The sequence below is a fragment of the Podarcis filfolensis genome, assembly GCF_964270895.1.
Source record: "Podarcis filfolensis genome assembly, chromosome: 16".
NCBI classification, from domain to species: Eukaryota; Metazoa; Chordata; class Lepidosauria; order Squamata; family Lacertidae; genus Podarcis; species Podarcis filfolensis.
This window is the reverse complement of record NC_139620.1, coordinates 18,768,351-18,795,158: the sequence shown is the minus strand read 5'-3', so window position 1 is coordinate 18,795,158 and position 26,808 is coordinate 18,768,351. Positions and strand designations below refer to the sequence as shown.

At 47.9% G+C, this 26,808-nt stretch overlaps 1 protein-coding gene and 1 long non-coding RNA gene across 4 annotated transcripts in view; one reads left to right on the top strand and one right to left on the bottom strand.

The window, feature by feature from the left end:
* The window catches only part of ACTN3 (actinin alpha 3), a 44,200-nt gene extending 19,499 nt beyond the window's left edge, over positions 1-24,701 (top strand). The window contains exons 2-21 of one of the 3 annotated variants that reach the window (XR_014542378.1): positions 1,914-2,028; positions 2,383-2,502; positions 3,513-3,599; positions 4,716-4,803; positions 6,628-6,706; positions 7,311-7,392; positions 8,668-8,753; positions 10,815-10,907; positions 11,327-11,557; positions 12,290-12,437; positions 13,389-13,539; positions 14,848-14,956; positions 15,060-15,200; positions 15,768-15,950; positions 17,192-17,326; positions 18,112-18,291; positions 19,048-19,424; positions 22,422-22,487; positions 22,809-22,967; positions 23,940-24,701. Coding sequence is in view for 2 of the 3 variants with exons in the window: in XM_083589956.1 (XP_083446082.1) it covers positions 1,914-2,028; positions 2,383-2,502; positions 3,513-3,599; positions 4,716-4,803; positions 6,628-6,706; positions 7,311-7,392; positions 8,668-8,753; positions 10,815-10,907; positions 11,327-11,557; positions 12,290-12,437; positions 13,389-13,539; positions 14,848-14,956; positions 15,060-15,200; positions 15,768-15,950; positions 17,192-17,326; positions 18,112-18,291; positions 19,048-19,194; positions 22,422-22,487; positions 22,809-22,967; positions 23,940-24,098 (2,559 nt within the window). In the remaining variant the exon portion in view is untranslated. Of the gene's footprint in view, positions 1-1,913; positions 2,029-2,382; positions 2,503-3,512; positions 3,600-4,715; positions 4,804-6,627; positions 6,707-7,310; positions 7,393-8,667; positions 8,754-10,814; positions 10,908-11,326; positions 11,558-12,289; positions 12,438-13,388; positions 13,540-14,847; positions 14,957-15,059; positions 15,201-15,767; positions 15,951-17,191; positions 17,327-18,111; positions 18,292-19,047; positions 19,425-22,421; positions 22,488-22,808; positions 23,000-23,834 lie in introns of all 3 variants that reach the window. The other 2 variants (XM_083589956.1, XM_083589957.1) reach the window with 2 other exon arrangements.
* Positions 12,768-22,415, bottom strand: LOC310751433. Its single transcript, XR_014542493.1, has 3 exons — positions 22,011-22,415; positions 19,242-20,187; positions 12,768-15,270 (listed from the first exon to the last, which is right to left on the bottom strand). It is a non-coding gene; the product is annotated as an uncharacterized lncRNA (long non-coding RNA).
* Positions 24,702-26,808: the final 2,107 nt, after the last annotated feature.

The following is a 26,808-nucleotide window of genomic DNA, read 5'->3' as shown; positions in this document are numbered from 1 at the left end:
AAACAAGGAACTCTCAGCCAGTCACCTGCTTCCCTGAATAGCTGGATGTATTTATTTTTTACCATGATTTAGAAACCAATCACCCAGGATGTGCAAGTCTCATAGCAGTGTCGGTTTAACACCCGCCTACCAAGTATAAATGTTGTGTACAGTATCTTTATTTGAATGATCGCATGCCCTCCAACATTTCTATGATGAAAATAGAGATGTCCTATTCCATCATCATCGCCATATCATTTTATGATTTATACCCTGCCCATGTGACTGGGTTGCCCCAGCCACTCTGGGCAGCTTCCAACATATATAAAAAACAATAAAACATTAAACATTTAAAAAATCTTCCCGATACAGTGGTACCTCAGGTTAAGTACTTAATTCGTTCCGGAGGTCCGTTCTTAACCTGAAACTGTTCTTAACCTGAAGCACCACTTTAGCTAATGGGGCCTCCTGCTGCTGCCGCGCAGCCAGAGCAGGATTTCTGTTCTCATCCTGAAGCAAAGTTCTTAACCTGAAGCACTATTTCTGGGTTAGCGGAGTCTGTAACCTGAAGCGTATATAACCTGAAGCGTATGTAACCCGAGGTACGACTGTACAAGGCTCAGGGCTTCCTTCAGATGTCTTCTAATGTTTGTATAGTTACTCATTTTGCTGGCTAATACCTTCCAACATTTATCTGATGAAAATAGGAACATCCTAAGGAAAAGTGGGGCATGCCAGGATCAACTAGGATGGCTTCTGTAAATCCAGCACTGTCCCTAGAAAATAGAGACATTTGGAGGGTCTGATATCTAGATATATTTATTTTTTTACCTAGGGCTGCCATATGTCCAGGTTTTCCCAGACTTGTCCAGAAATTGTGCAGGAAAATGGCGTCCGGGTGGATTTTCAGCAAATTGACAAAATGTCTGAAAAACCCAGACACACGAAAGGGGTGTGTGTGTGTATATATATATATATATATATATATATATATATATATATATAATTTGAAAATTTGAAAAAAGGCCAAAAATAAAAAAGCTCAACAACTTTGTCCAGATTTTCACTTTGGGGAATATGGCAACCCTTTAGAAACAAAGCACTCCAACACCCAAGCTGTGCTGGTCTCATGGCAGTGTCGGTTTAGTGCCCACCTGCAAAGTCTAAATGGAGTGTTTCAGTATCTTCACCAGGAAATAGCTAGATACTGCTTCTAGAAGGGGGGAGATATTCTGGACAAGGGGCAGGTATTCCTTCCCGCATTTCCACCCCATTCTAAGTTAAGTAAGGATTCTGTATGTATGTAAAGGACAATAGATTGGCAGCTTTAGCGAAGCTGGAAAACGACAACATTAAGAAGACCCATTTGGTCCAGCATCTCGACCTCACAACGACCAACCAGATTCCCCCAGGGAAGTCCACAAGCATGGCCTGTGTGCAACAGTGTTCTCCTTGCATAGGAGATCCCCAGAAACTGATATGAAGAGGCTGAGTCGCTCTTTAGTTGAATACAATCCTCAGTAATGATGGTGTGCATGTTTTATTTATTTTTTTCAAGCCATGGGTAGGCAAACTAAGGCCCAGGGGCCAGATCCGGCCCAATCACCTTCTAAATCCAGCCCACGGACGGTCCGGGAATCAGCATGTTTTTACATGAGTAGAATGTGTCCTTTTATTTAAAATGCATCTCTGGGTTATTTGTGGGGCATAAGAATCCATTCATTTTTTTCCCCTTCAAAATATAGTCTGGCCCCCCACAAGTTCTGAGGGACAGTGGACCGGCCCCCTGCGGAAAAAGTTTTTTGACCCCTGGTTTAAGGCATCTTTATGCTGCTTAATCATTAGCATTTCAATGCAGTCATCATAAAAACAGAGATGCGATGTGTATGGGTATTTGGGGCCTCAATTGACCATTGCCATTGTGTTCCCCGCAGACATTCACAGCCTGGTGTAACTCTCACTTGAGGAAGGCAGGAACGCAGATTGAGAACATTGAGGAAGATTTCCGGAATGGCCTGAAGCTCATGCTTCTGCTGGAGGTGATTTCAGGTATTATTAAAAAAAAAAAAAGCAAGCTTTGGGGAGGGTGATATCTGTGGAGCTGCCCAGGGGCAAGAAATGTGGAGCGGGGAGGTTGAGGCAAAATTTGCAAGCCACAGACACAATAAAAGTTTTATAATTTGCTCAACTTCTGCCTAAGACTCCAAATCACCAAGTGGCAGGATCTGCTACATTTAATTGGAGTTAGCAGTAGGTCTGTTGCAACCTCCTTTGTGATGTTTCATTTTGAAATCTTTAAGATAATATATTAGTTTCCTGTTGATGGTGTTGCTTTGAACAAATACTTTATATTTGACTCTCCCTCGTCCTCCATCTTCCCTCCTCTTCCTCTTCTCCCCAAAGGTGAAAGGTTGCCAAAGCCAGATAAAGGGAAGATGCGCTTCCACAAGATCGCCAATGTCAACAAGGCATTAGACTTCATCGCCAGCAAGGGGGTCAAGCTGGTATCTATTGGTGCTGAGGGTGAGTGTTTTGTTTGGTAACTCATTCCAGAGGGCTGGAGATGTAACACCAAAAGCCCGGTTTGTAGTGCATGCTAAGCACATCTCTGGGGCATGCGGTGCTCTACGAGCCAGGAGTAGCCAACATGGTGCTATCCAGATGTTGTTTTCCAACTCCCATCATCCCCAGCCAGCACGGCCAATGATCATGGATGCTGAAGAACAGGTGTGCATGGGGATGAGGTCGTTCCTCAGGCTAAGCTTTTGAGGGCTTTAAATGCTAAAAGCGAAAGCTTGAACTGCATATTGGCAACCAGTACAGCCCTCTGAGCAGATGGATGTCCCACTCAACAGCACTACCTTTATAGGTAAATTGCAAGGTCCCCTTCAAAGATCTGTACTGGAACCGGTACGATTTAGCTTATTCATAAGCAGCGAAATGGGTAAGGAGTAGATAGTACCAAATTATTCAGCCTGGCAAAATTCAGGCAGGCTGCCAAGAGCTCCTGAAGGATGCAGGCAAATGGACCACAAGAAGGCAGCCAAAACAAAATTAGGATCGGTAAATAAAATGCACTGGAGCAATGAAATCCCGACATAATATTTACATGGACAGGGGCTGAACTGGCTGTATAACGCCTGCATGTTGCTTGCTTCCAGCAACTGATATTCAGAGATACACTTTATCTGAACTTGGAGGCTCAGTTTAGCTATCATTGCTGCTAACAGAGCCACAGATAGGCCTCCTCCTGAATTTGCTTTAGCTGTTGGGTCTTTGGGCCCAAAAGTGGTACATAAATAAGCCCAAGAATTACTGAATCCAGACTTGCTCGCCAGATGTTTTGGACAGACATCCTTCCCCAGGTTGTGCCCCCACAGAAGGAGATTATATCTCCAAACATGTTTGGAATCCCTTTGGTGAAAATCCATGTCTCATTTGTGCGGTTTTGTTGAGACAACTGAAACGATGCAGGTCTGACCCCAAACACTGTGGTTCTCTAAGCTCCCTCGATTCCCCTCCTGCTTTTCCAGAAATCGTGGATGGGAACCTGAAGATGACTCTGGGCATGATCTGGACAATCATCCTTCGATTTGCCATCCAGGACATCTCGGTGGAAGGTGAGCACAAGGGCACACAAGCCCCTCGCGGCATCCCAGTCTGCTTTTTAAGGGAAGAGCTGTTGGCTCACTTGCTTTGCATACAGAACATCCTGGGTTCAGTCCCCAGTGGCATCTGCCAGTCAGTGTAGACAATACTCAGTACAATGCAGCTTCCTATGCTCCTAGGACCCAAGTGGAAAAGGGAACAGGACCAGCTTAGAGTCCCATAGATAAGATGCCCTCGTCCTTTTTGCCATGGTCCTCACTGCCCTTTCCCTTGTCCTCTTCTTTCTGACCACAATATGCGCTGCTGCCCAGAGGGAGCAGGCAGGGAAGGTAGAGGCAGCGGCTGCTTCATCTCTCGCTCTGGCCTCTGCTCAGAAAAGGGAGCAACGCCCAGGCAGATCAGCAACCAGGCCAGAATGGGGAGCCTCCTGCTCTGGTGTGCCCCCCCCCCAGGCAGCTGATCAGCAATGACAGTCTCTGGTGCTGGTCTCCCGCCCCCTCAATTGCAGAAGGCCCCAGGCTCAACTCCCAGCACCACCAGTTAAAACTGCCAGCTGTCAAGTAATGGGAAAGGGTGTCTTCTGCTGGGAATCCTGAAAAGCCACTGGCAATGGGAATGGGCTGCCCTGCAATAGGTGGGCAGGCTGGCATGGCTTAGTGGTGCTGGAGCAAGTGCATTGCAGGAAGGTGTATTGATGGGAAAGAAGAAGAAGAGTTTGGATTTGATATCCTGCTTTATCACTACCCGAAGGAGTCTCAAAGCGGCTAACATTCTCCTTTCCCTTCCTCCCCCACAACAAACACTCTGTGAGGTGAGTGGGGCTGAGAGACTTCAGAGAAGTGTGACTGGCCCAAGGTCACCCAGCAGCCGCATGTGGAGGAGCAGGGAATCAAACCCGGTTCACCAGATTACGAGTCCACCGCTCTTAACCACTACACCACACTGGCTGAGACTTTGGCTGAGACTTTGGAGAGTTGCTGTCAGTCAATAGTAGAAAATGACATCTACTCTGAGCGGACAAGAGTAGGCAAGAGCCAGTGTCCCTGCCGGGTATCGAAGTAACTCCTGGGTCTTAGCCAGCACAGAGAGTCCATTGCCTGAGCCTTCCTTCCTTCCTTTCTTTCCAGAAACCTCAGCCAAGGAGGGGCTGCTGCTGTGGTGCCAGAGGAAGACTGCTCCCTACCGGAATGTCAACGTGCAAAACTTCCACATCAGGTATGGGGCTGGGGGGGGGGGTCACACACAATTTGGGGTCAGCTGCATTCATTGTTTGCTACACGCTTACAAGTGCACAGGCTGTGCATAGTGAAAGAGGGACAAGATTTCTATGCAGCCAGGATACAAGAAGAGGAGGAGGAATAAGAAGAATTGAATCATAGGATGGTAGAGTTGGAAGGTACACCAAGGGTTATCTAACCCCCTTTGATGCGGGAATCTCAGCCAAAGCATCAATGGCAGGTGCTTATGTTTGACAAATAAAATTATGGCAAATGATTTTTGTTAGTTTGTTGAATTGGATTTCTAGCCCACCCTTCCCAGGGCGGCTTACAGCAATAAAACGCCTAACTATGAAACAAATGCAATAGTTACAATGGCAGAACAAGAAAAAGTGTAAAATAGTTCAAATGAAAAGCAATTCTGTGTATAAACAAACCCCAATATTTTAAAAACCCTTCCATATATAAAAACAGAGCTAAGGCAGCAGAGCCATGGGACTCTTAATCTCAGGGCTGAGGGTTCAAACCCCACATTGGGCAAAAAGATTCCTGCATTGCAGGGGGTTGGACTAGATGACCCTCGTGGTCCCTTCCAGCTCTACAATTCTATGATTATATGGCACTTGCCAGGTTAATGGGAGGGAGGTGTTGCAGGGATTAAATGAGGAGGCAAACCATCTGCACTACCCTGAGCTCCTCGGATGAAAAAGGCAGGATAAAAATGCAACAAAATTAATAAGTAAACTTTCTGTCTGCCAAAGACAGAATTCCCTAAAGGAAAACGGGGTGGGATTGGGGTGGGGGGCAGTCAGGGCTTTGTGCCTGGTTCCGTTCAGTGTGCGGAGCCTCCCCCAGTTCCCAGTTCTGCCTGTTTTGAGGCAAAAGAGCTTTTGCAGAACCCCAACTCTGCAATAGGGACATTTAAACATAAATAAATACCACACCTACCAGCTGGATTCAGCATTTGTTTGCCTGACTGTTGGCTTGAAACTGATGCATGGCATGGAGGAACAACACTAGAGCTGGGTGCCAAAAGGGACTTAGCTCCTAGGCTAATTTCCTGCAACCAGCCTCCTCTGCCCAGAGGGCAACAGGGCCAATGTTCCTGCAGGAAGAAGGAAGCCAGTTTTGGCCAGGGGACCCCCTTGCTCAGCCCGAGGGCCACATTCCTTTCAGGGCAACCTTCTGAGGGCCACACGCCCATGTTGGGCAGAGCCAGAGGCAAATGTGGCTGGAGCATTGGATGAATATTATTATTATTATTAATTTATTTATTAATTAATTAAATTTCTATGCCACCCTTCATCTGAGGGCAGTTTACAATATATTAAAAAAATGCATAACATAGTGACAAATAAAAACAATGCCCTCTTCCTACAGCTTAAAAAAGACCATTGCTTAATTAGCCAAAGGCCTGGGAGAAAAGTTTTCGCCTGGTGCCTAAAGATATGTAGGGACACATTTCAGCCAGGCAAAAGCATCCAAGGAAGGTGCAAAGCAGGCCTGATGAGGAACGTGGCTTAGGGAGAGTTCCCAGGGCTGCATAGAGAGGCCTGGAGGGCCGCATCCATTCCCTGAGCCTGAGGTTCCCCTCCCCTCTATGGACTAGATTTGCTCCTTCCGCAATGTCTGCTTCTGTTCCTCCCTTTTCCTCTTCATTTGCACCCTGTGCCTTTCCATGCCTGGATGGGGCAGCCACCATTTCTCTGACAAAGGACGTTGGAGCAAAGCTGGAGGCCACCCAGACCCAGCTGAAGAGACCCAGGACTCACTCATTCACTCTTTCCTTCTTCTCTCTCCATGCCTGCGTGCTGCCCACCAGCTGGAAGGATGGCCTGGCACTCTGCGCCCTGATCCACAGGCACCGCCCTGACCTCATTGACTACGCCAAGCTCAGAAAGGTGCTGTCTTCCTCTTGCGTCTTCCTGGCTGCGCCCATTCCTTTCAGGCTCTCCGCTTGCAATCTCTGCCGTGTCTGCTGGCATCTTTGTCCTTTGAGTCAACCTGTGATTTCCAGCACCCGCCCCCCTCTGCTCCGCCAATCACACAGCTAGAGCAAATAGGACTCTCCTTGTGGCTCTCATTGCCAGCAATCCGACCCCTGTGTGTCTGGGTCCAAAGGTGCACTGATCCCTCCCTGTCCACCATTATGGTGGGCATTTTGCTAAGGGGTGTAGCTCAGTGGTTGAGAGTCTGCTTTGCATGGAGAAGGTTGTAGGTTCAGTTCCTGGTGTCGCCAGTTAGAAACGGGGAAGACCCTTCTCTGCTCAAGACCCTGGAGAGCTGCCACCTGTCAGAGGAGATGCAGACTGGTCTTGATAGATAGAGTCTCGGCAGCACAAAGCAGCTTTTCATACCTGTAGCAAGTTCAGCATGAGCAGCAATAAGTAGTGTCTCAGTTAGGAGCTGTCCCCCTTCCGACTCATCCTCACCTGTAACCCTGCCAGCTACTCCCTGCCATGGTGTAGCGACTCGCTCTGAGCAACTGTGTCTGTCTGTCCACAGGATGACCCCATTGGGAATCTCAACACAGCCTTTGAGGTGGCTGAGAAGTATCTGGATATCCCTAAGATGCTGGATGCAGAAGGTGAGGAGCCAGGCACCATGTGTGTGTTTGTGTTCGAGTGAGAGAGTTGGAAGAGACCCTGAGGATCCTCTAGTCCACGGTTTCCAAAACCTGGGTCTCCAGCTGTTTTTAGACTACAACTCCCATCATCCTTATCTAGCAGGACCAATGGTCGGGGATTATGGGAACTGTAGTCCAAAAGCAGCTGGATACCCAAGTTTGGGAAACCCTGCTCTAATCCAACCCCCTGCATTGCAGGAATACGCAGGAATATGTCCCATACGGGAATCAAACCTGCAGCCTTGGTGTTATCAGCACCATGCTCTAACCAACAGAAAGAGAGAGGTTTAGGGATAAAGGGTGATGAAATGGGTCTGGAGTGGGATAAGCACCTGTCTTTTGGAAGGGAGGCAAATCAGACTCCCAAAGGGCCCAAGAGCAAATTAAGACTTACCTTCCCCAGACCCATCTGCTATGCCAAACCCATCTCTGGTTTCTGCTGGACCTGCTTGCAAGCCACATGCTGGGTAGCCTTCTTCTGAAGTGCCCGCTCTATTTGGGGGGGGGGTAAAGATTTTTTATTTTATAATATATATAAAGCAGAGAGAGCAGTTCAGTTATAGCAGCAGATGAAAATTAAAAGTTGAGAAACAAGACAATAAAATAAGCACATAGAATAAGTGCTGCTACACATGGGTTAAGTAACCAAGCCCGAGTCATGATAGAAAAAAGTGAGAATTAAAGTTGTATTCTCGTAAAGTGCTGTTTTATATTAGTGCCATTTGATTGTCAAGTATTGTCCCAGATTTGTCAGGCTTTTGATTGGGGTTGTCTTTAAAATGATGCCAAATCATATAAAACGTGTCTGAAAGTGAGCATAGAATCATAGAATTGTAGAGTTGGAAGGGACCATGAGAGTCATCTAGTCCAACCCTCTGCAATGCAGGAATCTTTTGCGCAACGTGGGGCTCAAACCCATAACCCTGAGATTACCTGTCTCCTGTTCTGCCAACTGAACTCTCTTGCTCTTGTCGAAATATCAAATTAAGAGTGATTTTTCTCCATTATAGCTATATTCCAGAGCGAGTGGTACCTAGCGTTCAGTGTAAGATTTTAGGCTGTTTTCCTTTGAATTGTAATTACCATTTTGAACTACCAGGGTTGTATATAAGACCAATTCTCTTGGCAATGTATCTCCATTTGCGCCATCAATATAATTCAGCAGCATTAGCGAGTAGCCCTCTCTACTGAGCGCCTCGCTGCTCTCCTCCTTCAGCTTTTGTCCTCTTCCCACAGATATTGTCAACACCCCCAAACCGGACGAGAAAGCCATCATGACCTACGTCTCCTGCTTCTACCACGCCTTTGCAGGTGCAGAGCAGGTAAGCAAAAAGAAGCGGTAGCAGCATTTCCCCCTGGGTCTACATATCTGCAGCAGAGAACTATGCTAGCCCAGTTCCTTCTTCCTTTTAGAATCATTGAATTGGGGGTCTTCTATGACAACCCACTGCTCAGTGCAGGATGCAGCTAAAGCATCCCTAACAGGCCGCCATCAAGACACAGCATAACTGCCTCCAGCAAAGGAGAGCTCACCCTCTCTCAAGGCAACCTGCATTAGTGGTTGGACAGCTATTACTCTTAGGAAATTTATATCGAAGTTTGCTTGAAATCTGCTTCGCTGGAATTTTTACCCATTGGCTCCAGTCTTGCCTTCTGGAGCCAAAGATGATGGTATTGATGGATTTAATGGTGGTGGTAGCAGTTTGATCTACAGACCACAAACATGAGACAAAATATTTGATTATCAAGACAGCTTGGGGAAAGGTTAGGGCTCTTTGAAAGAGCATCTGCTTGGCATGCAGAAGGTCCTGAGTTTAATCCCCGGCATCTCCATGTGTGGCTGGGAGAGTCTCCTGCCTGAAACCCTGGAGAGCTGCTGCCAGTCAGTGTAGGTAATACTGAGCTAGGTGAACACGGTATACGGCATCTTCCTGTGTTCTAGCCACAACATATTTATATACATGCACAATAGATTGTGCCTTTTAAAACAAGACTATAGCAAAATTCACCATCAAAAATAGTTTTAAAATAGCAGATAATTTTGAGTCAGGGCTCATCTTCCCTTTGACAATTGCTCCCTAGTGTTGGTGGCTACAGCAGCGATGACTGTAGTGCCGTCAAGGTGTATAGCACTTTACAGAGTACAAGAGGAGAGGTTTGTGCTTTGAGGGGTTTCACTCTTCAAATTTGCTGCAGGGGGAATTAGCTGTGGAGGAAGGGGAAGCAGGAGGAAATGCGTGGTTGCTGGTTGAGGAAGCATGAAGCTATTTCACTTGCAAGTGTTTGGCTGGGTTGTAGGACACAGGGCCCTATACAAACTTGATACATCCAAATACATGGATGGTATTCAACTATGTTTTATTAAGAGTAGACACATGGAAAACAATGGACCTGACATGGTCATGGTTATTAATTTCAGTTGGTCTATTCTAAGTAAAACTTAGTTTATTCTACATAAATGTCCCTCAATTTCTGTCTGGGGTTTTTTGCAACTTTCTGCAAACCCCCCCTGCCCCCCCCAAAAACCCTTTAAAGCAGAGCTTTCCAAACTTTTCAAGTTGGTGATCCATTTTTCAGTCATGCATCATTTTGTGACATAGTAATTCAGTTTTACTAGCAAACTGGAGGTTAAACTAACCCCTTTCCAGCCCCAGGAGGAGTATGGGGAGTGTTCGTGCAACACACCGACACACTGCAGCCGACACACTAATATGTCACGACACACAGTTTTGAAAGCTCTGCATTAAAGCTACTTCCCCACTAATCCCATTGTGCAGCCAGAATGAGGCACGGATGCTGAGCCCTAGGCAAGTAGATTTGATAAATGTACATAGTTTGTTCTGGAATTTGAGGTTGCATCATGGGAAGTTGTTTTTTATTTTATTTTTTTTCTTCTGTAAATAATTTTTATTCATTTTCCAATTTAAAAAAACATTCATATTAATAACAAATCAAGCGAAATCTTACCACATTCAAAAACATTCAAATTATAGAGTCCGAATTAAATAATTTCAAGGGGACGTCCCATGTTCTGGATTTCAAGAGCTAATGTCCATCATTTATTTTCTGCTTTCTTCTTTATTACTTCCAAGTTTTCCAATCCTGATATTGACCATCCTCCTCTCTCAGTCAGTCAGTCGTTGGTATAACTCTCTATCTTGTTTTGTTTAACGATTCCATATTTCTATAATCACATAGGAGGCAAATTTTCGCACCATGGGAAGTTTTTAAAGCTCTGAATGCCCTGGCATGTCTTTCACTTGATGCCCACCAACTCCCGGTCTAATCTAGATGATCTCTTTATGCTTCCTCCCTGCCCACGGCTCTTTGGTGTTGTTATTTACTATTCCCATTTCTAACCAGCAAGTGCATTTCTCTTCCAGGCTGAGACGGCAGCCAACAGGATCTGCAAGGTGCTTGCTGTCAATCAAGAGAATGAAAAGCTGATGCAGGAGTACGAGAAGCTGGCCAGCGAGGTATCTTGAAACTACCCGCGCGGAAGTACCCAAAAGCAATGCCCCTTTCACAACTCCAGGCCAATTCCTTCCTACCAGGAAACAGAGCACTGAACTCAGAAGCAGAATTCCTGGGTTCAGTTCACAGGGCCCAATCTGTCCCAGCATTTAACACTTGTTTGCTTACTTCCCTTGAAGCTTTCATGGGTCGGTGGGAGGGGAATCACAGATCCACACTTGCACTGCTGTTGCATCCAAGTTGGGTCATGGCAGCAGCCCAAAAATATGGTAAAAGATTAAGACGTGGGCCCCCAAAATGGTTGTTTGGGCTAAAGGTGGGCTTCTAGGTCTCAAGAGGTTGACAGCATACAGGACAGCATGTCTTGATTCCGCAGCCCCAAACAGCCAACTAAAGCCACCTTCTGTTTCTTCCCGGTCAGCTCCTGGAATGGATCCGGCGCACCATCCCATGGCTGGAGAACCGTGTGCCAGAGAAGAGCATGAGCGCCATGCAGCGCAAGCTGGAGGACTTCCGGGACTACCGGCGTGTGCACAAGCCCCCCCGTGTGCAGGAGAAATGCCAGCTGGAGATCAACTTCAACACTTTGCAGACAAAACTGCGCCTCAGCAACCGCCCGGCCTTCATGCCCTCCGAGGGAAAGATGGTCTCTGTAAGTCACAGGGCGGCAGGTGGGGGGGATGAGAAACAAAGCTCCCGAGAAGATGGCTGAAATAAAACCATCCTTGCTTGCCAGTCTAAAAAAGCAAAAGCATTGACAGGGCCAGTCTTCCCTTGGGAGGCTGTTCCAAGTGATAGCTGGTCAATTGGATCTTAATTAAGCTTTGGGGTCCCAATGGAGACAGTAAACTGTGTCCAAGGGAATGGAAAGTGGTTTGAGGTGGAGGGGTCATTCCATTGATTCCCAACAAAGCAGGCAAAAACTTGGCTCACGAAGGAAGGGGAAGTTAAGAATCAGGCCCAGGGGCCCGATCCAGTTCCCTACCCTGCTCTTCACAAACAGGTATTGTAAAGTTTTGAAACGTTTCTGTTTAACAGAGGCTAAAAATTGGGGTGAGTGCACACGCTCCTGGTCCCCAACCAGGTGTCCATTGAGCCAGGGGGTGTCATGAGTGGGCACAGATGTGGCTGTAGGCTATGAGCCTAAGTGCCAGGAAGGATCTCTTTCCCAGGTTTCTGCCTGGGCATCAGCTCCTGATGAGCACAGCTGCAGGTCCTGCCACTTTGAGGGGAGATTTGAATAACTGTAGAGTTGGAAAGGACCGTGAGGGTTCATCTAGTCCAACCTCCTGCAATGCGGGCCTCAAACCCACGACCCTGAGATTAAGGAGCCTCATGCTCTACCAACTGAGCTAGGCTGAAGCTGCCCTGTGTTTGCCTGCAGGATATTGCAAATGCCTGGAAGGGGCTGGAGCAGGTTGAGAAAGGCTATGAGGAATGGCTGCTGACTGAGATCAGGCGCCTGGAGCGCCTGGACCACCTGGCTGAGAAATTTAAGCAGAAAGCCACCCTGCACGAGACCTGGACCAGAGGTAACCTGCCCGCAATTGAGCTCCTCCCTCTATTCCAGGGGCAGGGAACTGCTTTTATATCAAGGGTTCCGTTCCCTTAGGGGTAAACTTTTTGGAACTACATGCCAGGGGTGGGTGGGGCCAGAGCTAGCAGTGGGCCACCCATTTTCTTTCTGCCTCCCAATCCACTATCCTCCCCCATACATTCTCTTTCACATGTTTTTTAAGCCTAATTATGGGTAGATTTTCAGGACCGTAGTGTTGAAGTAAGTGTAGCAAAAACACAGCTAAGAAGCTCGAATCGTATATATGACTGACTCCCTTCTTTGGAAATTAAACCAATGCCCAGACTTTAACATTCAAAAGCTTCCCTTGCAGAAAATTATACTGATAAATTAAAACATAATGTTTTCAGTTAGGCCACACCTTGCAGCTCCTATGAGAGATTTCAACTTTTTGCCTTCTCCTGCAGCTTTGCTCCCTTTTCTTTCAAGCAGAGAAGAAGCACTCCAACCATCTATTCAACTTAGCAGTGTTCACAGTGAATTCTAAAACACAGTCATCTCACTTCTCGTAAAACAGAGCCTCTCCTTCACTAGATACCTCCCATGTGATCAGTGTTAGCCAATCACATGAGAAATACTAGAGCGTTCTAGAATCCAGTTATCAACCAATCAAATTTAAACACATGGTAATGCATAAAAGTATTTACAATTCGAGTGAATTAAATTACGGTACTTAATGAGTAGTGGCAGGATTCACCTACCTCTTCCCAATAGTGAAAGGTTCTCTTTCACTCCTTTTGGGGGGCTGGGGGTCTGTAGGGGAGGGTTGTGGCCTAAGAGGAGAGGTCACAGGACAGATCCAAAGGCGGAGATCCCCTCTCCTCCTGCGTCCATCCCACTCTTCATATTCCACTCTCTCTGCTCACGGCCCAGCCTCTCACTCCAGCTCTGCTTCCTCCCACCACAGGGAAGGAGGAGATGCTCTCACAGAAGGACTACGAATCGGCATCTCTGTATGAGATCAGAGCCCTGATGCGCAAGCATGAGGCCTTTGAAAGCGACTTGGCCGCCCACCAGGACCGTGTGGAGCAGATCGCAGCCATCGCACAGGAACTCAAGTGGGTGCCGAGGAGAGAGAACATTGCCCTTTCCCCCTTGAGATGAAGGTTGGGTGCTAGTCGAGGGGTCCTGGCTGCTCCCACTTCAACCCTTGGCCACCACCCCCAACCTCTCACTTCCTGAAGGCTGGAGGTTCATGGCTCAGTTCTTATGTGGGACTGGGCTAGCAATACATCTATTGCATGTCTGTCAGAATCCCAGGGATGTCTGATTTCATTGGGGTGGAAGGGAAAGGAGAGGAAAACTCCAAATCTTGACTCACCTAAGAAAAGCCCATCTGTCCCAGCATCTGGTTCTCACAGAGGCCAATCAGATGTCTCTTTGAGGAAGCCTGCATGAGCACAGCAGAAGCTCTCTCCACTTCTTGTACCCAGGACTATTTTTCTAGAAAAAGAGGTGCTGGAACTCAACATGAACACCTCCCTTGTTCTCTTATAATGGCAGTGGTGTCCACCTTAGAGGTACCAGAACTGAGTTCTGGAGAATTACAGCTGAAAAAAAGTCCTGGTTATACCCAGCAACCAAATGCGCTGGGTTCCACCCAACTTTGGGGGACCCTGGCAAGCATGTGTGACGTCAATACAGTGGAAGGAGACCCGTTGCAGCCGCAGGTAGACCTGGCAGGGCCTGTCGTAGCTGTGGGGAGGCCCGATGGAGCCCACTGCAAATCACAGAATATTGTGGGAGCCCAGCCCCCTCCTTGAAAATGGGGAGGGGCCCTCAGCCCCCTGACCCAAATGACACCCCTACCAGCAACTAGTATTTGAAAGGCCATCAACAAAAACTCCTGGGATTGTGAGGATCTGTTAAGAAAGGTTGACTCTTTGTGGAGTTTTAACTTCAGCAGGGGTCTCCTCTTTTCAACTTCTCATACCAATCCTTTTTTGGTGAATTTTGGGAAGAGCTGCAAGAATTTAAAGAGTCTTTGGAGGGCCTCCACAGGTCCCTCATCCTTCTCTTAAACGACTGCCGAGATTCTCAGGTTGCAGAATGCTTGTCTTGCCAGCCCCATAAATGTGTATGCCTTCTTGACCTTTTTAAATTTCACTATTGTGCTCCATTGAAAGACAACCTTGGAGTTAGCAATAATGGGTTCTACGCTTAAAGTGGTCACATAGTTTTCCTGCTGCATGGCCTTTGGGTGGCTGATTTCCCATTTGTCGCAGTCCCTTGGCTGGGGTGAAGTCAGCCTCCTCTTGCGGGTGGGTGATGGGAAAGGAAAGGTGTCCATTCTGATGCTCTCCTGCGGGTGGGGAAGCCCATAGCCTCATCTATGCACCCCTAATCCTTGTGGCCCATCACTACAGTGAGCTGGACTACCACGACGCAGCCTCTGTGAACTCCCGCTGCCAGGCCATCTGTGACCAGTGGGACACCCTGGGGACACTCACTCAGAAGAGGAGAGATGCCCTGGAGGTGAGGAAAAGGGCGCTGGCAGGATTTGGTTCCTTCTTCTTTGGTATGAGGGAGGTGACTTTATTCTCCGATCCTCACCTTCTTTCCTCTCCTCGCCACCCAGCGTGTGGAGAAGCTGCTGGAGACCATTGACCAGCTGTACCTGGAGTTCGCCAAGAGAGCTGCCCCCTTCAACAACTGGATGGATGGGGCCATCGAGGACCTTCAGGACATGTTCATTGTGCACAGCATTGAAGAGATCCAGGTGAGGCGCATCAGCAGGGCTGAATGCTTCTTGAGAACTCCAAGCAATTACATTGGGCCTGAAATTAGAGCTGGAGAAGGTACAGCACAGGTCAACAAGGGATGCTGGAAGCAACTTCATGTTGGGGGGAAAAAAGGCTTCTTAGCTATGATGGAGGAGGAACATGATACAGGTTTATAACAGTATGAATCATGCTGAGAGTGAGAGCTATCCAACATGGATGGCTTTAAAAGAGGATTAGACAAATTAATGGAGGAGAAAGTTATTGATGGATGGCTGTATTCTACCGCCACTGAATACCTGTTGTTGGGAATCACAGTTGAGCAGGGTGCCAATGCATGTGTGTCCAGATGGCCAACAAGTTTTCTGGAGGCACCTGGTTGGCCACTGGGACAACAGGAAGCTGGACCAGGTGGGCTGTGAGCCTGATCCAGGAGGCTCGCCTCATGTTCTTACAAAGAGCAATAGATTTATGCAAAGCAAAAGGAAGTAGAGAGAGCTCATTTCCTTCTGCCTGCCGTACTCACCTGGACAGCAACTAACTTTCACCCCTTCTTCCTGGAGCAGAGCCTGATTACAGCCCACGAGCAGTTCAAAGCCACCCTGCCTGAGGCTGACAAGGAGCGCATGGCCATCCTGGGCATCCAGAACGAGATCCAGAAGATTGCGCAGACCTACGGCATCAAGCTGTCGGGCTTGAACCCTTACACCAACCTCTCGCATCTCGACATCGCCAACAAGTGGGACAGGGTGAGAGCGTCCTTTTAAAAAACCAGCCCCATGGTGTGTCTGCGGGAGCTGTGTGAGGGTCTTGGGCAAAGGCTTTTGCTGGTTCGGGTCACCCCCAAGGTGCTGTGCTCCTCCCCGACTCCTTGGGATACTGTCTTTGCTCCCTTGCTTGTGCTCCCCCTCTCAAAAGACACAGGAGACGTCCAGATGGGGTGTGTGGCTATGGGACACGAAAACTATATACCTCCTCCAGGATCAAAAGTAATGCAACTCTGAATACCAGTTGCTGGGGAATGGTGGCAGGAGAGGGATAGCCACTCTGGGCGGCTCCCAACAAAAAATAGTAAAAACACAATACAACATCAAACACTAAAAACTTCCTGCTTGCCTGCTTCCCATGGGGGCATCTAGGATGCTGGACTAGATGGGGCCTTTTTAGTTTGCAGGTCTTACCTGGTGTTCTTATGGGGGACCTGAGCAGACACCCTCCCCTCTGCCAGCTCCAGATTGTTTTCTAGAGAGGAATGGAAAGTCCACTGCCAAGGCACAGACCCATCCCCCGTTTGTTTATAAAATGATTTACAAAATGCCAACTCATTAAAAAGATATGTTTAAATCATTAAAGAATAATAAAATGAAGAACAAGTGCCCAACAGTGCAGAAAATTAATTCTCCAACAAAGCTTAGCTAGCAATTCATGTTTTCAGCACGGGATCAGAATTGTAGCTGCCTGTCCAGTTTCAGGAAGACGTTTTCCAAATCTCTGGGGCCTTGGCTGATGCAGAAGCTAAACAATGCTGCGGTCCTTCATCCCTGATTCAATAAGTGACAATAAGTCAAGAGCTCCTCTTTCCAGGAGTAGCTGATTAATTCATTGAGCCTCTAAACCAGATGTGGGGAACCTGTCAGGCCCTCCAGCTGTCATTGGACTCCAACTCCTATCAGCCGTAGTCAGCATGGCCAGTGATGATGGGAACTGTAGTGCAACCATATCTGGAGGGCTTTCAGGTCCCCTACCCTAAACAAATGCCAAGAGGAACATCTGGAGGTGTAAAAGACCTTGGGGTTCTCCAGCTGCCTTTATGCATGTGCTTTGGAAATCCTGCTTTCATCCTAGGCAGGAAAGGCTCTAAGTGAGGGGGCAGAGTACCTCCTGTCCTCCCAGGACTATACCCAACATCACACCAACCCACATCTCCCTCCAGTAGGGTCTCTAAACCCCAATTCGTATGTGCAGAGTCTCTTTTATCTTGCTTCTCCAGGTGAAGCAGCTGGTCCCGCACCGTGATCAAACCCTGCAAGAAGAGCTGGCAAGACAGCAAGCCAATGAACGCCTCCGACGCCAGTTTGCCGCCCAGGCTAACATCATTGGACCCTGGATCCAAACAAAGATGGAAGTAAGGTCCTCTCCTGCCCCATCCGCCAGGGCAAATGCCCTCAAGGACCTCAGCTGAGTGGTAGAGCTTTGCATGAAGAAGGTTCTAAGTTCAGTCCCCAATGGCATCTACTGATAGGACTGGGTGACACTCTGGCCCAAAATCCTTGAGAAATGCTGCTGATCAGCATACAATGCACCAAATATTTGACTCCTTATATGGCAACTCCTTACCTACGCCCCTATCCACCTACATCCCCTGGGAGAGATTACTAGCTCTGTCTGGTGAGGGGGCTGTCTAGTGGGTTAGAAGCAGGATGGGCATTGGAGCATCAGAGCAGGCTTGAGACTCCAGGATGCTTGGACTGCTTCCCTAATCCTGAATCTTACTGCTATTTCTTGACCCTTCCACCGTACAACTCTCTGGACGCCACCCATAGGAGGAGAAAGGATGAAATGGCCCTCTAGGCAACAGGTTATGGCTCCTCTCGTTAGCCAAGAAGTGCTGACCAAATGCGGCAGCTCTGTAAAGCTAATGTATAGTGAATCTGTCTTTTCCAGTGACAAACCATCACTTGTAGGGCAGAGATAGCGAACCTATGCTCCCCGCCCCCAGGTGCTTTTGTACAGCAACTTCCACCAGCCTGACTACTGGCCGTGTTCTCTGAGGCCACTAAGAATTGGTACCCAGCCACACCTGGGGGGCTACAGGTTCTCCCAGTGCTGCTGTAGAGGAAGGGTGCCCCATGAGATCAGAGCTAGGCTCTAGGGTCTTAAGCTGACAGGAGGCTTCCCTTCCCCTGGCAGGAGATTGGCCACATCTCTGTGGACATCAGTGGGTCTCTTGAGGACCAGATGAACCACCTGAAGCAGCATGAGCAGAACATCATCAACTACAAGGCCAACATCGACAAGCTGGAGGGAGACCACCAACTCATCCAAGAGGCCCTCATCTTTGACAACAAGCATACCAGCTACACTATGGAGGTGGGGGTCTGCGTGTGCGTTGCAGGGGTGGGGGCATTTTCGGAAATAATTCCCGGGTGGGCTGTTAAGATACATAAAAGTCAAACTCCACGATGCATGGGTGTAGAAATTATAAATTTCATATATTTGTGAAAACCAGCCCACTTAAGACTAGTTGCTTAGTCTTCCAAGTAGCAGCTTGCCTTCGTGCACATAAATATAAGCATTTTGAAGCATGCAAGATTACAGAACTATATGAGTATTATTATTATTTACTGTGATTTTATATTTGTTGGAAACCGCTCAGAGTGGCTGGGGCAACCCAGTCAAATGGGCAGCATATAAATAATACATATAGTAGTAGTAGTAATCTACAAGGAATACCATGAGGAAAATGGGAAATTTATTCCATGACAATTTGAAATTTGAACTGGAACCTATTTAGTGTGTTGGTAGTCTTATTTATTGGGGTTGTTTCCTTTCCTTTAATTATTTTATCTTTCTTTTAGCTCTTAAAAGGCAAAACTGTACAAAGTGTGGGATTATACCAGGCTGAATTTATTGACAGCATTTTTGCTGATTTGTTCATACTATTTTGATTTTCAATAAGTGAATATTAAAAAGTGGGGGGGGATAATTCCTGGCTGAACCCCACCCCCCTAGAATGGACCTCCAGCAAGTAGGTGAAGGATTGGGTGGGTGTGATTGCCCCCCACCTCCTTCCCCAGTGCTTCTGGATCTCATTCTGCAAACCCCACTGTCTTTGACTGCATGCAGCACATCCGGGTGGGCTGGGAACAGCTGCTGACCACCATTGCCCGCACTATCAACGAAGTCGAGAACCAGATTCTGACCCGCGATGCCAAGGGAATCAGCCAGGAACAGATGAACGAGTTTCGGGCCTCCTTCAACCATTTTGACCGGGTAAGGTGGCTTCTTGCAAACCCAGCCCTGATCACTCGCACACTCACCGCCGCTTCTTGCTTGCACACTTCTCCTGAGCTTAATCCAACTGCAAGCCTCCTGCCAAATTCTTGCCTGCACCTCCAGCTCACGCAGCCCTCACACCTGATCCCTGCTGTTGTTCCAGCCATGGAGGCCAATCTAGAGCTGATCAAAGGATGGAGTCTCTGGTCTCTTGTCCTAGACCAAGGGTGAGGGACTCTTTTTCAGCCCAAGGGCCACATTCCCTCATGGGCAACCCAGTGGCAGGTAGCATGAGAGGCAAAAAAGTGGGAGAGGCAATGGGTGCAACCTTTGCACAAGAGGTCACACTCCAGCTGGGCAAAAGCCCATGCAGGCAAGCAAGAAGCATGATCATAGGTCAGGGCACTTGAGGGGGGTATGCAGCAGGGCCAGCGAAGAAAGGGAAGGGCCATGCCTCAGGGAGAGTCCCGAGGGCCAGGTAGAGAGGCCTTGAGGTTCCTTGCCTTAGCCTAGCTAGATTTTCCTCACCTTGGCCTAGCTAGATTTTCCTCACCTTGGCCTAGCTAGATTTTCCTCACCTTGGCCTAGCTAGATTTTCCTCACCTTGGCCTAGCTAGATTTTCCTCACCTTGGCCTAGCTAGATTTTCCTCACCTTGGCCTAGCTAGATTTTCCTCACCTTGGCCTAGCTAGATTTTCCTCACCTTGGCCTAGCTGGAGGTTCCTCACCTTGGCCTAGCTAGATTTTCCTCCCCTTGACCTGACTAGATTTTCCTCACCTTGGTCAAGCTGGAGGTTCCTCACCTTGGCCTAGCTCAAGGCTCGCTTGCCACCATCGCCAGCCCATGTCTGCTCTTGATACCAGCAACAAAGAGGGTGTGCCGGCTAATCCCAGCCTGGCCAACAGAAAAACTTTGAAGGAGTCGTGAGAGGCACGGTGGCCATCTGTGAGGCAGCTGGAACTCCCGAGCTGCCCAATGGCTACACATGGCTTTGTTGTTTTTTTTAAAAGATTTTTATTAAAGTTTTACAAAAAGGAAAAATAGAAATTCACAAAATAAAAAACCATAAATTACAGAAAAAAGAAACACACAAAAGAGAAAAAAAAACAAAAAAATACAGAAAGAAAAACACAACTAATTAAGAAAAATTACATTTAAACAAAGAAAAAATAAAACCATTCCATTTTTCCAATAACCTCAATTTCATATGCTTATGTTCTTGACCTCCTCGCACCTTCCCCTTTTTGTATTCCCATTCAAATATTTAATTCAGCAAATTCTTACCCTTTATCAAATATTTAAACTTTGTACCATAACATATACTATATCCCTATTTTTCAACCAATTATCAATACCTTTTTTGCATAATCTTAATAACTTTTATCACTAATTACCACTTATTACCCATCCAAGCACATTTTTAACACTCATCAATTTTATAATATTTCTGAAGATAGTCTTTGAATTTCTTCCAGTCTTCTTCCACCAACTCTTCTCCCAGGTCTCGGATTCTGTCAGTCATTTCCGCCAATTCCATATAGTCTATCAGCTTCATCTGCCATTCTTCCAGGGTGGATAGCTCTTGTGTCTTCCAATACTTTGCGATGAGAATTCTTGCTGCTGTTGTTGCATACATAAAGAAATTTCTATCTTTCTTTGGCACCAATTGGCCCACCATGCCCAAGAGAAAGGCCTCTGGCTTCTTAAGGAATGTATATCTAAAGATTTTTTTCATTTCGTTATATATCATCTCCCAGAAAGCCTTAATCTTTGGGCATGTCCACCAAAGGTGAAAGAATGTTCCTTCACTTTCTTTACACTTCCAACATTTATTGTCAGACAAATGGTAGATTTTTGCAAGCTTGACTGGTGTCATGTACCACCTGTATATCATTTTCATAATATTCTCTCTTAGGGCATTACATGCCGTAAATTTCATACCTGTGGTCCACAACCGTTCCCAGTCAGCAAACATGATGTTATGACCAACATCTTGTGCCCATTTAATCATAGCAGATTTAACTGTTTCATCCTGCGTATTCCATTTTAGCAGCAAGTTATACATTCTTGAAAGTATTTTAGTTTTGGGTTCTAACAACTCAGTTTCCAATTTTGATTTTTCCACCTGGAAACCTATTTTTTTATCCATGTTATAGGCTTCTCTTATTTGAAAATAGTGTAGCCAATCTCGCACCTTATCTTTTAATTTCTCAAAACTCTGCAATTTCAATTTATCTCCTTCTTGTTCCAGTATTTCCCAATATTTCGGCCATTTGGCCTCCATATTGGACTTTTTAAGTGCCTTTGCCTCCATTGGTGACAACCACCTTGGGGTTTTGTTCTCCAATAAGTCTTTATATCTTGACCAGACATTAAACAATGCTTTCCTGACAATATGATTTTTAAATGCTTTATGAGCTTTGACCTTGTCGTACCACAGATATGCATGCCACCCAAAGACATTATTAAAACCTTCTAAATCCAAAATGTCTGTGTTTTCAAGAAGCAGCCATTCTTTCAGCCAGCAAAATGCGGCCGATTCATAATAGAGTTTCAGGTCTGGCAGGGCGAAACCACCTCTTTCTCTTACATCGGTTAGTATTTTAAATTTTATTCTAGGCTTCTTGCCCTGCCAGACAAATCTAGAAATATCCTTCTGCCACTTCTTGAAACAGTCCATCTTGTCCACAATTTGCAAAGATTGAAACAAAAATAACATCCTTGGCAATACATTCATCTTTATAGCTGCAATTCTTCCCAACAAGGAAAGCTTCAAGTTTGACCATATCTCTAGATCTTTCTTCATGGCTACACATGGCTTTGGTCTCTCTCAGCAACCATTCAGAGAGGAGGCCAGCTCCAAACGAGCCACGAGAAAGGAGGACTTGGCTGAGCGTGGGGCTTGTTCACAGACTGCAGAAGGGCTATAGCTCACATGCAGAGCATCTGATTTGCTTGCAAAAGGTCCTGGGTTCAATCTCCAGCTAGTGCTGGGAGAGTCTCCTACCCGAAACCTGGGTAAACTGTTACCAGTCAGTGTAGACAATAGCAGGTGAGGCGGACCGGATGGTCTGTCTTGGTGTAAGGCCACTTCCTGTGTTCCTATGAGGGGCGCCCAGTGCCACCAGTTTAAGGAGCGTTTCCCTTCAGGAGTGTGGAATTTGGGGCTGGGGGTATCTCCTTCCAAATCAACAGCTTGTTTCCCCCTCTTTGCTCTTTGCAGAAGAGAAACGGAATGATGGATCCTGACGACTTCCGGGCCTGCTTGATCTCCATGGGATATGACTTGGTAGGAAGCTGCCCCCTTTTGGGGCCCGGAAGGATACCTTTCCTTACAACATCCGTTGGAGGGCAAATTCTGTGTAGTTTAATATCACAAGGATCTCCTGGTTTGCTTGAAAATGGTGACTGAACCAAATCCTTGGCCATCCCTAGATAGCAAAACCTGAGTGGAAATGGGTAGGGTCTGCCCTGAGGCAGTTTTCAGCCCGATTCCATGATCCAAGGGTGGCTCTGGGTGGGAGAACTGGTCAGGGATGCTGAATGTCCCTTGGCGGGGAGCATCCCTCCCTGTTTGACCCACATCCCCATTCCTCTTCCCTCCTGATAGGGCGAGGTGGAGTTTGCACGCATCATGACCCTGGTGGATCCAAACAACACAGGGGTGGTGACCTTCCAGGCCTTCATTGACTTCATGACTCGTGAGACGGCTGAGACAGACACTGCCGAGCAAGTCGTGGCTTCCTTCAAGATCCTGGCTTCAGACAAGGTAAGCGTTGCACCAAAAGAACAGGAGAAGTGGTGGAGCTATCTCTTGTCCACAGAAGCAAAATTAGTGTCTCTTGCTTATTCATAGGACCCAGCAACATTATGCTGAGGTTGAGTGATATTCTGCAGTTAAAATTAAGATCTAGGCATTGAAGCAGAATTCAAAGCCTTCCAATAATCTGTTTCCTCTCTTCTTTATGTCTCCTCTCCTGCCACCGGGCACATTTCAAGCCTTTCCTGGCAGGTCTAGAAAGTGTTTTTGCAGGGGGAAGTGGGGGGGGTGGCTTCTTTCCATTCAGGTAGCAGAGAAGAAAAGGCTATCCTACCCATTTTAGGCTCAGGCCTTGTTTGCCCCTGGCATGCAGCCCTTGACAAACTGCCCCTAAGTGTGGGGAACCTTTGGTGCTCCAGGTGTTGCTGGGACCACAACCCACCAACAGCCAGGAATGATGGGAGGTGTAGTTTGACAACAGCTGGAGAACCCAAGGTTCCATCACAGCTGCCCTAACAGAAAAAGGGTTCCTGGACTCTGTTAGTGGAATATTGCAACCTAGAACAGGCCTGCACGGTGTGCAATGCGTCAACCACATTCCATTCTGAGCCATCTTCTGTGTTGGGTAGCACCAGAGGCAAAAGTGGACAGAGCAACCAAAGTAAAAAAAAAAAAAAATTACCATGCTACAGAAGGCTAGTTTCTATTAGCTCATCTCTACCCTCCATCCAGCCTCAGAAGACACATTATCTGAGTTTGAGGGCATGTTCCTGGCAGGCAAAAATGCTGGTGGAGGGTGCAAAGTATGCCACCACAGCATGCAGTCAAGGGAAATAAAATATGGGTAAGGATGTGTAATCTGTGGGGGACAGATAGGGAACCTCAGAGGGCCACATCTGGCCCCCAAGCCTGAGATGCCTCACCCTTGGTCTTTTGAGTAACATGCTGTTCCTCCTTGTTTGATGCTCCTCCCTGCTGCAGAACTACATCACGATAGAAGAGCTACGTCGGGAGCTGCCACCAGAGCAGGCCGAATACTGCATCAGCAGGATGACGAAGTACACAGGAGCTGACGCTGTGTCCGGCGCTTTGGACTATGTCTCCTTCTCCAGCGCCCTGTACGGAGAGAGCGACCTGTGATTTCCCTGCTCCCTGTCCCACCCTGCCCACCTACCCCCACCTCACCAGAAACAAAAAAAGTACGTGGGAGCAGAGCGACTCCCCACACACTCGCTTGTGGGGAACTGGTGCCATCGAGAGCCTTGTGCCCACCATGGAAGAGGGGAGGGCACTACCGCTACCAACCCCACCACCACCACCAAATATCTTCCCCCGCTGCTGGGCAAGAGGCTGAGATTCCCCCCACTTCCACCCACATGCTGCAGCTGGTGGATCCAGGGTGGTTTTGGTGAGGAAACAGTCTCTCAAGGTTCCCCCTCCCCCTTTGTAGAAGCTGTCGTGTCTGTTCTTTGCTGCTGAGCTAGTTGCACACATTCCCCCTCTGTCCCACGCATTCCCTTCCCTCTTCCCCAGAACCCCCCTCTTTCCCTTGGCCCACCCCCACAGGAGAGGCAAGTGTTGTTGCTGACCTAGAGGGTTGTTTGACCAGACGGGCCACCGCCAAGTGCATCTCCTGGGATTTATGCTGGGACTGGGAAGGAGGCGGGTACCAGAGGAGGCAGGGGAGGGCTGGCTTGGAAGGAATGCTGTACCAATAAACTGTGCCCACTGGAGGCCCACCCAGCATGGAAGTCTTTTTTCCCCCCACCCTGTTGCATTTGGACAAGTATATGAAATGGCATGTACAGGAGAGGGGAAGGCCAGACCTTTGTGTAGGAATAGATGGGGAGCCAAGGATGGGGAACCTGTAGCCCTGCTGATGTTGTTGGGCAGCATCTTCCATCAGCCCCAGCCACATAGCCAGCGATGATGGAAGCTTTTAAGAAAAAACAAATTCAAATAAGCATCTGGAGGACAATTGGTCTATTGTCTCAAGAGATAACGGAGTGGGCCTCCATGGATGAAGTCAAATGGCTGCGTTAGCAGCACCAAAGTGACCTCCCTGGAGCGCAAGCTTGGACAGTGCGTATGGAGGTCCTGGCTGCCCATACAAGCCCCCCCCCCTTGGCCTTGCTGATGTGGTCCAAAGGAAGGCAGAGCAATACATCTGGCTCCAACTTGGCAGCAGGAGTTGCAGGGAGGAGGCATACAAGATGCCATCCAACTGTCTTTGGGACTCCACCCTGGATTTGTGTGGGGTTTACTCTTTAGCCTTTTCTTCTCCCCAAGCTATCCCACAAGACAGTGGAGGTTTAGAATCAGAGTTTATCTTCTCCTAGATGGGCTACCTTCCCAAGTTGATGAGCCCAATCTGCCCCTCACTTCCCTCTACAGCACATGCAGAAACCACCTTCTTGACTGTTGGATCCACCATTGGGCTTGTCTGCTCAATCCACCAGAGCCTGTCTTTGCATGCAGGGGAAGTCCCTAACTCATTGAGGGTTTGAGACTCATCGGCTATCTTCACCAGGTATAGTCAGTCGGCCAAAGCAGTTTCTCAGGGGGAGGCCACTGCTGCATGCTGACAGCTTCTAGGAGCCACAGAGTGTGAAGTTCAGGGTGTCCCATTGCTGCCTTATATACAGTTCATTCTCTAGCTACCCCCACCCTCAACACACCGTGGATCGTGTTTAACCACATCCAGAGACAGAAAAAGTATACACACAGTTCTGGTTCTTATAGCAGCTTGGGGAGGGGAGGGTGGGAGATCAGCACTTTTGGAAGGTTTTTTTCATCCTCTGGTGCAAATGGCAGCTTTGGGCTTGTAGTCCCACAAACACCTGGAGGCCACAGGCTCCCCCCACGCCAGCCTTAGCAGCAACGTGAAGCTTCCTCACTCTGAACTTGGGCCAGATGAGCCTGCAATAGCGTACAATAGGATACTGTCACGTGCAAGGCCACTGGTGGAGGCATGTGAGGTCACTGCCATGATCATATTGCATGTCCAAAGGTCCCTGGGAGAAACATTTTCTTGTACTGTGCTCCTTCCAAGTTGTGTGGCAGAGCAGGACTCCATCAGTCCAGCAGAGACTGTGATGCTAAAAACTTGTGTCTCATCTGCTCCAGCTACCTTCTGGGCAGACTGGGGCAAAAGCACCTACTTTCCGGAAGCAAAACACTCCTCCCGTTGTTTTCAGCAGAGAACTGCATCTGGGATAGAGCTTGATGGGAGAACAGCTGTCGTCAAACTCCCAGCCCCAGTCAATGTGGCCAAGGCTTAGGGATGACGGGAGATGGAATCTCCCAACACCTGGAAGGTCGGCCTCCCCATCCCCATGACCTCAATGAAGTTGTTGCCTGGTCACAAGTACTTGTGGCCCACCCTCTGCCAGAACCAACAGAAACTCAGCAAGCTCTGCCCCTTCACCAAGCACCCACCACTCCCAGCCCTGAATAAAACGCAAGCGCCAAGTCTATAACCAAGCGGCACAGCGGAAGGACAGGCCACCTTCAAACCCCAGCCACAATTAAAACACCAACAGGGCCTCGTTAAAGTCCTTTAATAATAAAAAATAGAGCTCTTTGGGGCCCGGAGGAAAAGAAGGCCCCCCCAGGGGTCTATAAAAAGGGCTGGCTGGCTCAGGCGGAGATGTGTGCAAGAACGCAGGCACAGCTACGTTTCCACCGCAAACAGGTTTCAGGGAATGGCTTTTCCCACTCTCCCCATGACAATTGCAGAAGAGGACGAGGAGGGTAGGGGTGGGGGCCATGAGGAGAAAGCCACCTTGAAACCGGCGCAAGTGTACAGCGTCAGTGCTGTGTGCCACTGTGGACGCAAGGGTGAATGGGG